General features: G+C 44.3%; 1 protein-coding gene across 1 annotated transcript; it reads right to left on the minus strand.

Annotated features, from left to right (window-relative positions):
• Positions 1–10,645, minus strand: onecut3b (one cut homeobox 3b). Its single transcript, XM_046408969.1, has 2 exons — positions 9,565–10,645; positions 1–594 (listed from the first exon to the last, which is right to left on the minus strand). The coding sequence occupies exons 1-2, from the start codon at positions 10,643–10,645 to the stop codon at positions 239–241; spliced, it is 1,437 nt and encodes a 478-aa protein (XP_046264925.1). The 3' UTR covers positions 1–238.
• Between the last annotated feature and the right edge of the window lie 1,762 nt (positions 10,646–12,407).

The raw sequence follows: 12,407 nt of genomic DNA on the forward strand, positions 1-12,407 counted from the left end.
TTGGATCTTTGGTTTGAGGAGTCGCAATTTGAAATGCATGTTAACCTCAAAGAGGAACATTCAGAAGAAAAGAAAACAGCTTTGAGAAAATCTGATTCATCCGGCCAAGTCATCAGCACTTTGAGCGGATGAATCAGATCAGTGGTCAGAGCTACACACCACGTAGCTCTGCAGGATTTAGAGTTAGAGCCCATTGCTTTAGTGACAACCTCCCCATCAGCCATCCGTCCTGCCACCCTCAGGCCTTGGAGAAAGTGGTTGCAGAGGAGGTACAGGGTTGGATCGGTGAGGCGTTGTTGTTGTTGTTTCCGTGAGGAGTGTGCACATGGCTGTGGCCATGCACCCCGTGACTGTGCTCCTCTGTGTCCCAGCGGTCCACACAGCGGCGGCGTGAGTTCATGAAGAAGTTGGAGACGGTGGAGAGCTCCAGACCCAGCTGCTGGGAGATGGTGATCTGCATCTCCTTGGAGGGGCGGCGATTCTCTCTGAAGATGGCTACCAAGGTGCGACGCTGCAGGTCGGTGAAGACCAGTCGCTGCTTCTTTGGTGCCTGGTTACGCTCTCGTCCTCGGTCCTCCTCCTTACGTTTACATGCTGGAGAGAGGAAAAGGAAGGAAAGGAAAGGAAAGGAAAGGAAAGGAAAGGAAAGGAAAGGAAAGGAAAGGAAATACAAGTTTTAGTGCCATCAAATTATTCCTGAATATACAAAATAACTGGGTGAGAACTACAAATAATGGAACACACAGCTTCAAGATAATACTAGGATGGCTTAGACAGAATTTAAGACAATTAAAATGGCTACAAGGCAAATTAGAGTGAAAGGAAAAGATTTAAAAATGGACCCGTGCAGATGTTTGTGTGCATGCATGAATGTTTTCGTGTTACATTAAGTGTTTAAATCTCAAGGTTAAAATGTAAATGCACATGACTGCGTGACACACAAAGAGAGGAGCATATGTGGAGTTGAACCAAACAAATTACAAAGTAATATGTAACATGTGACAGGAAGGTATGCAGGCTACAAAGGAGAGAAAGGGAAAAGTGGAAAGGCAAATAGGAAAGAGGTGAGTTCACAGTGGTGGGTGAAAGAGACCGAAGTAAACGATGACTTTCTGACTTTCTCAAAGTTAAAACTGGGATATCTGATCACTGTACCACTTTCAAAAGATCAATCTCTCCTAAGACAGAGCCTTCCATGCAAAGTACCAGACAACCCTTGGGATCTTTAAATGGCCATTACTTTGGCCTTTTCAAGGTTCATTCCTTAAAATGTTGTATAAATTATTGCTATTTGCCAAAGTATACTAAAAGTTTTTAGATTGATTTCTTCTTCCAGGCAGTATTTTTACATTTGTTTCATTGTGGTACAAACGTCGACTCGAGGAGATCTGAAACCTGCTTGATGGCTAACAGATTTCAAATTACCTTTGTGTATGTGTGTTCGAACAGGTGAAATCTCTTCCTACCGGTGTGTTCAAGAAGACTCAGAGATATGATACTTGCTGTTAAACAGCTGATTTTTGTGACGAAGAAATTGAAAAATTAAAGGAACAATTTTCACAAGGAAAATGTATACCTGTTAAAACTGAAATACAACTCGTGGAAATCATACTTTTCTGCGGTTTATTAGCAATACCCGAATTTCAAACTGTCGTTGAATACTACATAAAGGACAGTTTTTAAAGGAGTTTGCCTGCAGTACGCAGCTACAACATGACAACAACATAAAAGCCAGACCCTAAGGAGACTAAGTGTTCATGGGGATGCACTCCCTATCTCAAGTAAGTCTCAAATAAGTGCGGTGAAACTAAGTGAAACCAGTACTTGCTATACGATAGAAAATCATTCAAAAAACGTGGACCTTTGACGAGTAATTTGTCTTTGATAACAGTCAGGAATAGGTTTAATCTCCGAGCCAGTGATACAATTCTCTTCAAGAAATGGGGGCTGTGGTGGATGAATAGTTTTCGCTGTGGGTCTGTGTGAAACTGGAGGAGCGGGATGTGAAGTGCTGACAAAGAAGCGGTCTGCCGTGCCTGGATGCACCGTCAGTAGGCTCGGACTCACTGTGGAGACTGAAGGGAGTCTGTTCTGTTCTGCTGCCCTAAAAAGCTGCAATGATCGATTTTCCGCGGTTTTCTCCCGAACACGTGGTCCAGTAATCAGGGCTCCCTTCCCCACCCGATCGATCCCCATCGATCCGTGAGACCGAGGTGTGTGTGTGTGTGTGTGTACGTGAGGCATGCACTGCCTCGCGTTGGGGAGTACAGCTCGTGAGCGCGCTTTTGTGACATACAGATGGAGAAGAAATTGTTTATCTGTGGAGGAACAAAGGAGATGTGGCGGAAAGAAGTAGCAGTCACCCAGCCCCACAGCTGCGGAGGAGGACAAAGGAACGTCTCTCACAATATGTCACTAATAAAATAAAATAACACCTCGCGTGCACGAGATGTGGTGAAACAAGGTGAGGTGGTGTATTTATTTTCTGGGTGAGGATGGGAGGAGAAAAGGTGGGAGAGAGGGAGTAAGGCTGGCTGCAGTGTGGAGGTGGTGGTGTATGCAAATGATTGATGACTTTACAGCAGGTTTAGACAACAGCAGTAAACAGATGTGACTGTGTGTGTGTGAGTGTGTGTGTGTGTGTGGAGGGGGAGTGATCGATATAAATGTGCACATGTGTATGCATGCCTGTGTGTGAGCGTGCATGTGTTTGAGCTGCCATTGTTCATGCTTTGCAAGCAAAGCATAATTAATAAAATGAGATATTTGTTTTTCCTCAGCAGAATGTTGGTGATTGTCCCTACATGAGAGCCTCCACAGATACATCACTCCAGACCTTTTTCACTTCTCCAACTGTTTTCCTCCTGTTGTTTTTCTCAATTGTTTTAATTTGCCCTCAGATTGATAGCCCCCATATTGATTGATCCGCACTTCAGAACCATTTCATGGAACGTTTATTCAATTGGTTCAGACCCAGCCATGCCAGAATCTCCTCGCGGCTCTCTAAGTGCTGTCTCAAACCAAACTCAATACTCCCTAATGTAATGACTGAATGCTAGTGCTAATATAGTGATAATTTAATATGTAATGCCTGTTTTCGAACAACTTGTGCTACCGGCCATTTTACAACGCCAACACCACTCTGGTTCTCCTCCATCAGCTCAAATGCAACCACTGAGGCCCGCGGAGCAACACGGCAGCCATCAAGTGAAACCCAATGAGTTAGCGCAAGGCCTGGGCCTGGTCAATACATATTTCAGATAATCAATAGATACATTTCAAATGAGACTCCTCTGAACACCCCCTTCCCACAGCAATGAATAGGGCCGTGGGGAAGGTAAAGAGGGAACTGCTCATTAAAGTGACCTCTCTTGAGACGAGAACCACACCGTTGCAGGCTATCTTTAGTTGCCTCATTACCAGATGGGCTTTTCTGGAGAGACAAGCGGTGACACTCAGCGGCCTCAAGTGGCACTTGCTCGTGGCACCACTTTCATAAGTCCTGGTGTCAACGCTGCAGCTACCACTTTGCTTAATCTCAACCTCTTGCTGTTCCAAAGATGAACTCGCTGGCTGTGCAGCATGTGAACTTGTACTCGTGTCTCCTTTAAGAGCCGCTCTGTTTTATCACTTAAGTGGCTGCTGTTTGTACTTCACTCCATTTTCGGTGCACCTACACACGAAGAATTGGTGTGTGACCTTCGTCTCTTATATTACAGAGCATGTGATAACCTGGTGGAAATCAGTCAGTTTCTTGAAAGACACCAGCCAGTCCAAAATAGCCAGCTTGTAATAATTGTGTCAGATGGGTGTTTTTCCAACAAATAAAGATCAGTCATCCCATTAAAAACTACGACTTTCGCAGTAAAATCAAAAATCTATGTGCGCGTATTTTCCATTCCAAAAGTTTAGCTACAGGACACAAGTTGTCTCCTACTTCACTGAAAAGTCTACCTCTAACTTATTGGTGCATTGGAAGCTTCAAGTTTCCACACCACAGCTGTACTCTGTATTGGCTCGGGTGAACCCAGAGAAAATGTTGCCCTTTCAGCAGACGGAGGACGAAAGGAAAGTCTGCACAGTGAAGCCTGAACATCCACTCTGAAGTAACAGTAAGCAAAACACATTTTTGAGTGAAAGGGAACTTTCCCCTTTGCTGACTAATGCACGCAATAGATTGTGTTACTGACTTCAGACTCCACTTAAGGAAAGGATTGTCGTCTGACGACACTGTGTCGGCTGCATTTTGAGAGGAGAAAGGAGCAGGAGGAAACACTCAGATGACTCTCAGGTGGCAGCTAAGTCCTCAAGGTGTCACTGATGGATTAAACAGAGATGAAAGCCAACAAATGGTTGAGAGACACACTTTAAAAGATCTCTCTATATCCTGTGATTTGGTCAAAACGGGGAAACAGGTTTGATATGACTGTAACCCTTAAAAGGCAGAGAAAATCAATATAGAACAAAATATCTTTGATTTTATAGCTACAGGAGTGCATTTTGTGATGTTTCTTTACATGAATATCTCTACACTTACTTATAATTTGCGTGTGTGAGTGTGTGTGTTTGTGTATGTGTGTGTGTCTGTGTGTGTGTATGTGTGTGTGTGTGTGCAGATGGGGCATGAGGGGCAGACGGTGAACTAACCGCACCGTGCTGCTGCTGCTAGTCGACGCCTGGACGGACGGATGAGATCGGGCTTTGTGTCCGCTGAGACGGGCCCTCTCCCGCCCTGGACGGACTACTGCAGGCGAGAAACAGTTTGGCGTCAATCACTCTCTGTCACACCTCTCAGATGTACGGTTATTGATTATATTGATCATGTTATAGGCCTATTCATTGCTGGGAAGTAAAACGCCCGAATAGCAAATCACCATCAACCCCACCCGCACCAGCAGCAGCAGCACACACACAGCAGCAGCAGGGAAACCAAACCGTCCCTTCATCCTTTGGAAGAAATACCCTCAGTTGATTAGGACTGAATTATTTGAAAAGCTCTCGTTTATTTGTCAGCATAAATCCAGTGTTGTCCTACTGAGACAAGTGATCGACAGCTTTACAGCCTATCAGATATCGGCTTCTATAAACCGTCTGCGAGGCTTCCGCTGCTTTTTAAACCTTTTTATTTATTTTTTTTAACTCCAACCAAATTGTCTGTCTCTATTTACTCCAAACCAATTCAAAAATAAATCGGCCAATTTAACTCCAGGGAGCACAGGCCTCTGTTAAGCATGTACTGCTGATTTGTGAGTATCTAAACACGGTGAGAGTAAAAAGAATTAAAGCAGATTTCTTGGTGCAAACTGAAAAGAGAGCCACTGATTTCCATCAGTGAGAAATATTTATTATCCGGTTTTAGTCCCTGAAATATAACAGCCAAGATGGCACTAATGGGATATAATAAAGTAATAGGTAATAAACGTGTAATGGGAGTTAAATTAGTCTTTTGTGGTCGTCAGAGAATGCGTTTGATTGAAACTTCAAACAAGATTTCTTTAAGCGTTGTAATTGCTCACAAGTCTTTTTATCTTTTATTTTATTTCTGGGAAATGTCGTATGATTTCAGCTGATAATCTGAAGAGAAGCAGTACGACATTTGCCTGAGAAATGCGCGGCCTGTACAGACATATTGTTTGTAAGTATGGTTAATAGTGTATGACGCTGTGGACCATAAACGAAAGTTGGTGGTTTTTTTTGGAAAACGATTTTATTAAGAATATAAATTTAGGTTTAATTGAGAATTAACTTTATTTATAATATAATTCGGGCTAAACGAGGTCTGTGTCGGGTTCTCCTGCCGACCATTTAAATAAATAAAACAGACTAAATGGGAAGTCAAGTTAAAAAAAAAATTATTATGTCTTACTAAAATGAGACTCTCCTAAAATGCACCCAACACACGCACACACACACACACACACACACACACACTGGGAGTTTAATGTTGAAACGAGTTTCTCTGTGATAAATTCCTCCATTACGGACAGTAAAGTTACAATTGAAAAGCTGTAATTTGACCCTAACAAATCTAACTTCGAAGGTTTAATTTGCACATTCAACACCAACGTGCTGTGTGCCTTCAGCTTCAGGAGGCCTTTGCAAAGTAATGTTGTGCTCCACATTGTAAATCGCAGCACATTACTGTCTGCCTGCATTTCATATGTTTATGTTAATATTTACCATAAGATCTTATAAGGTAATTTATGCTCAGTAGTAGCCAAAGTGGAGCAATTTAATCGATTTAATAGGCTTTATATTTAAAGCCTATTTGCCTTGTTACACACATCTATTTTTTAAATAAATGTAGATAATCATATTTTCATGTGGTTTGGTTAAGTTCATATAATGAGATGTGATTGGTTAGAATGAGTTCATGGAGTTAATTGGTGTAACAAATACCTGATTTCATCAGTTGTGTCCCACAAAAGGCCACTTCAAGCATTTGTAGTGAGTGATACATAGCTTTTTTTTTTATTTTGTAAAGTGTCAAAATATTTCACATCAGTGGGCCAGTCGTGGCTATGCAAAGTGACTTCTGTCTGTTACAGATAGAGCAGAAATGAGATATGGGTAGAAAGACAAAAAATGTGCTTTGCTTTTGCTGGTACAGAGCCAGAAGAGAACGAGGGAGGAAGGAGGAAGGCAGGGAGGGGGAAGGGGACAGAGAGAGGGAGAGAGAGAGGGAGAGAGAGAGAGAGAGAGAGAGAGAGAGAGAGAGAGAGGACAGGAGAAGGAGAGGGAGAGAGCCGAAGAGAGCAGAAGAGAGGAAATCAATACCGATTCAGAGTGAGTCAGATAAGCCTGAACAATGTATAGTGCAGACACACTCTATAACCCAGTCACACGTATACACATGTGGAAGCACTCATACAGACACACACATGCACACACACACACACACACACACTTGGTGAAATGTGCTCGTGTGCCTCCATAAAGACGCATTACAAACCCCATAAAGCATCGCAACCTTTAAAATCAAATGACATCACAACCTTGAATTGCTTTGAGGATTCGCTGACATGAGCAGAAAGCTTTCATTACTACAACTCAATAGGCAGCTGGATGCTCTGATGCTCTTTGTCTACTGTAAGATGCTGTTAGGCTCTCATCTTATTTATGTTTGTGTTCAAATATCAGGCCTCCCTGCCCCGATTCCACCGGAAATATTGCAGGTCTTTTGCTACAAATTGTCAGAGAGGCTTCTTTTCCAGCCTCCATAAATAGATCTGATCTGAGTTTTCAGCACTTGGAAGTCTACACCATCCTTGCCGGTGTCAGATCCATGCTGTTGATATTTCACAGGATGTTTAGGGTGTAAACAGTGTTCTTCAAAACCACTTACACACCCTCTGGCGTGGTGTTTAGGCAGTGAGACTGGTGTGTGGTCTTCAGCTGTTAACCACAGATTTGACTTTGCTTACCTAGAAGATGCTGTTAAGGGCTAACACCACCACTCTCTGCCTCTCTCTTTCTTCCCCTCTCCCTCCGTCTCCCTTATACTTATCAATTATTAAGGTTGGTATTGATCCTTTCACTACCCTGTCTCTATCTGGCTGTTCACACAAAGCCCAAACCTGCCCGCCCTCACTCAATCAATAGCATCTCCCAGATCCTCCACCTCTTTTTTCCACATGTCAGTTTTGCTTTTCGTTTTGCACTTGAAGCCGTAAGCAGACTGAAATTTTGGATGTCCAAATTTGATCCATTTGGATTCTTCAGAAAACATGAGAAACATCAGACTGCTATTAATTAATCTTTCATGGCACAAGCAAGTTTTGATGGGCATTAAAAGATGGCTCTGGTAAGAGAGAAGGGAGAGTGGAAAATGGCTGTTTGTGTTGTTTGACTTCATGAAGCAGCCCACATTCATCCCCTCCTCATCTTCCAGTCTGTGGGGGTCAGTTGTTTTGTTTTCTTTTCTTTCATGACGCTGTTCTCCTGAAGCCAAACAAGCCGCCCGCATGTTGCCAGGTTAAGATTAGTGATATTATTGTCTTATGCGTCAGAGACAGAGAGAGAGAAAGAGAGAGAGGGAAAGAAAAATAGAGAGGGAGAGCACCAGGCAGGGGAGAGAAGGGGGTTGGGAAGGGGAAACGGCATTATTGATCTCCTATGTGCAAAGCCAGGCAAACACTGAAAGGACAGAGCTACACTATTAATGACACTCACAGCCTCAGCTACTAATCCTCCTCTATCTATCTATCTATCTATCTATCTATCTATCTATCTATCTATCTATCTATCTATCTATCTATCTATCTATCTATCCATCTGTGTAAAGTGGTGTTCCTGCTTAATTCTAATCTTGTTGTGTACGATCTGTAATCTGGATTGCAATATCCACATAGAGAGAAGGACATTAAAGTAGATGCGTGATACGTTTCAGGGTAATAAATTGACGTGGCATAGTTTTTATTCTTCTGAGCTACAGAAACCAGCAGTGGACTTTAACTGTTTGACACACAGATGCTATATTTTCATTCCGTGTAAAGCAACGTTTTCTTTACTTTCTTTGCTTTTATGTTCTGTATATTTTCTTGTCTATACCGGTCCCTGTTACCAATCCCCATCCTAGTTTCAATCAATATTTCATCACAACAGTTCATGCAGCGGTTGTCTTGAAATAGATCTGGGGATTGCTTGGGTTGGAGGTAGACTTTCAACAGTAAAATTCATGCTTTTTAATTTTTTGCATCTGTGATTTTAGGCTATATCGTTAGCCATCACTGGTAATGGTAATTTATTAAGGGTTTTCAATTCACTGAAATCATATTGAAATTCGTGGCCTCATTTTGCTCAGCTGACTCGCTGTATAGAAGCATCCGCCTCCTGCATTACACCGGTAAGTTCCAGCGATCATACCTACCTATGGGCTAAATTTAGAGCTTTTACTACAGAGTGTTAAATGCAAAGCTGGAGAGGCCATGCGGTTATTGCGTCTTTCAGCTCCGATACGACTATTGATCCGTGTGCCACATTTAAAAGGGTGAGTGGGAACTGGCGTATTGATCAGGCAGCCTGGGGTCACCCCGCTTCTCTGCGCAACTAGTTGGCCCAGTAGCCCCACCGCCACCGCTGTGTGTGTTTATGGTCTGACGGAGAGAGGGGGTAAAAAAAAAAGGCGTGTGTATGGGGGGTGAGTGGTGGGGGGCAACAATTTCGAGGTTTATTGTGAATCAATGGCGATTTGCTGTGTGCCGATCAAAAATATAGACCTACAAATTTAGTCCACAACAGCCCGCGTAAACGCAAATGTACACGCCCAAATCAATCATTAACATCTTTGTTTTCTTCTCAAAATTCACTACGATTAGATCTGCTCTCTGGCACTCTGTTTCAGGTTTTACGAAATAAGATGACAGTAAGTTTTAGTGATGAAGCGCCGTGGCTCTGCGCGCTTTGTTTTGGCCGGGTGAACTGTCCGTGGTGCTGAATCTCGTAGGCCTGCGCAAGTTTACTATGTTGATAATTTAGAAAATAACGGCGGAAGGTGACCGGGCTGTTACTTCAGACGGATCAGTTTTAATGTGAAATAATAAACATGAAAGGACAGATTCTTACCGGCCAGCCGAAGAGCAGACATCCTTTGAAACTCGGGCTCCTGGAGCCACTTCCACATCCTCCTAAAGGTCTCCCGACCTGACTTGAGTTTACTCCAGGGTTTGGGGTTCCGTAACAGGTCTGACAGTGTTCCCTGCGACCGACTCAAGATCCTCTGGGCGAATATGGCCTGAGGGATGGAGTACCTCTTCAATTCGGCCGTTATCCTCTGGGCCACTTCTTTTGTGTTTATTTCCTCCGCCTGGATGCCTGACCCCACTACTCCCTGTCCGCCTCCGTGGCCGTGCCTCTCCCGGTCCCCTAGCATTACCGTGCCGTTTGCCTGGGAATGGAGGTGACTGTGCGGGTGGTGGTGCATGCTGTTGAGGTTGGAGATCATACCGTGGCTGTGCCCCCCTAAACTCCTGGCCAGGTGCTCTTGGTCGCTTCGGGACAGCATGGAGGCGTGGGACTCAAACCCTGACACCGGAGAGAGCATCTTAGCGTCGGTGGAGAGGTGCGCGCTCGGACCGTAGGCTGAGAGCGGCTGCTGGGAGTTGTGCAAGGAACCCAGACCGCTGGACAGCGGGGAGAGCGAGCCGTGGCCCATGCCGGACACGGACATCTCTTTGGGGTAGTGACTGTACAGGTTGCCCATGGAGGCGAGCCCTCGATGATCGTCCCGCATCAGCGTGAAGCTACCGCTGACGTTCCCGGCTGAGAGTCGTTGATGGGCGGCAGCATGGTGGTGTGAGTGTGGGTGGTGAAACTTATCCGAGACGTTGGAAATCGGAGGTAGATGCTGCAGAGGGGTCAGGGTGGTGTACGTGTTGCTAAGGCTCATCCCGGTCTCGCACATGCTGATGGACGGATGTAAGTGTCCGGACAGCGCGGACGGATCTGTCCGGTAGTCCCCAGCAGGGCCCTCCAGGAGCGAGGCCATGCCGGAAACCATAGCTGACCGCGAGCCAGGCGCATGCGAGACCAGATTGCGGGAAGTGGAGCTGGGTGACGGCGACGGCCGCGCGTGCGGAGAGCTCATGAGGTCTCCCGCCTGGGAGTGTGAGGAGACGCTGTGAAGGTTCTCCATGGTGAGCTCCATAGCTGAAAGGATATACGTTCCCCTGTCCCACCCTCCCCACCCTCTCCCCCTGTCTCTCACTCCTGTCTCTCACGTTCACTCAGGGACGCGCTCTCTCTTACCCCCCTAGCCCTCCTGAAGCGATAAAATTACCAAACCGTTTGAATGCCAATCCATTGATTCAAATTCTCCCGATCAATCCAGTGTGCTATAAATAAGTTCTGATGTTCCGAGGAAGGCTACAGAACCGAGCGTCTCCGCGGCGCCGTAGCGCTTTATACATTGATGTGGATGGAAGCTCTCCAGGGTTATATCTCATCTCTGGTCCAACAGCGCTTCCACTAAGAGCAGGCTGAGCCGCGTGTCAGATGGATGGGGGCGCGCCTCCGTGTATTTAAAATGTGGGGCGGGTACGAGCTGAGTTTTCTTAATCTTCTTCCTCACTGGGATGCTGCTGCAAAGCGACGTCTCACTCCTGCTGTCTCACATTTAAAAAAATGATTCTGAACTTCATTTAGTTTTTTATGTTTTGTTTAGTTTTTGTTTTTTTTTTTTAAGATGTACATGTCCTATATGGTGCCTGTGTCGTGTGCGCGCGCGGAGGTGGCGTGCACCTGTCCGCATGTGACAGACAGGTGATGGCCTGATGTAAAATATGTGTAGAATACAGTCAGTATCAGTTTCCGGACACAGGAGTTCCTTACAGATAAACTTTGTTTTCCCACGGACTGTATGGTTTTGCATTTATGCGCTTAGTGATAAACCTGATCGAAGTATTGACTGACAGAGATTAATGATGTGGCGTAGGCCGTTAAAGCGGGGGGGCTGGGAGGGAGGGGTGAAGGAGGTCACAAAGTAAGTTAGGACCCCAAAGCTGCACACCAATGAGAGAACAGTCCCCGGGTTTGACTTGTACGAACTTCATCAAGTCCGCAGTTTTACTGGCTTCAAATGAAATAATGTGACGATTGTAAATTGTTACTGCAAATGACTAAATAAGTAGTAAATAAAATAAAAATGAAGAAACAAATAAATAGCACACGTCTTCTGGGCTTGTGAGGAAGTTGGGTTTTATTTTGATGGTAAATAATTTGGAAGAGTACAATGCAGCGTAAAGAAAGTGTTAAGTACTTTTTGTTTGTGCTGTTCCAGACTATATCGTGATGATGATGAAGATCAAGATTATTATCATTATTGTTGTTGTTGTCGTTGTGTTGTATTATATAGTTTTTTGTGTTTCTAGTTGTATATGAACTGTATTTTGCACACAGTCTGGTATTCGGTGCGTTGGCCGTCTCGTCGTTTTGCTCACTTACTAACAAATGAAGAGTCTGTCAGCTCCAGCAGCAGATCGGCTCCGGGCCCGGAGCCGCTGATTGATGCGTGGACCATCCGCTTCTTCAGCCAGAGCAGATGTGCAGATGCTGCGCGTTTCACCTGACTGTCCCTGCGTGTGTGTGTGTGTGTGTGACTAAATCGTGAGCAGTTTAGAAGGGAAATTTCAGAAGATTTAATAACAACTGTGGTATTTCGATGTGTCAATCGAAAGTTTGTCTTTTAAATTTATATGATTGTTTTTTATATTGTTCTCAGTGCCAGACATTTATTCATCCATGTTTGGTTTTTGAATTTATTTCTGTTTAACATTAACAGAACATGAGAACAAAGTAAAAAAAAAAGTACAAAATAAATCCAAATAGAATTTTATGATATTTTACAGCTTACAGTCAATACTTTGAATTACTTCATAAGCAAGTCGGTTATGGTTAAACAGACATATGAT

This window comes from Scatophagus argus, chromosome 13 (assembly GCF_020382885.2).
Source record: "Scatophagus argus isolate fScaArg1 chromosome 13, fScaArg1.pri, whole genome shotgun sequence".
Lineage (NCBI taxonomy): Eukaryota > Metazoa > Chordata > Actinopteri > Scatophagidae > Scatophagus > Scatophagus argus.

Excerpts from the sequence above, each read along its gene's own strand:
- onecut3b (XM_046408969.1), bottom strand. The coding sequence starts at position 10,645 with ATGGAGCTCACCATGGAGAACCTTCACAGCGTCTCCTCACACTCCCAG. Across the intron at positions 595-9,564 it reads GTCTGCTCTTCGGCTGGCCG|CATGTAAACGTAAGGAGGAG; the intron begins GTAAGAATCTGT and ends TCCTCTCTCCAG.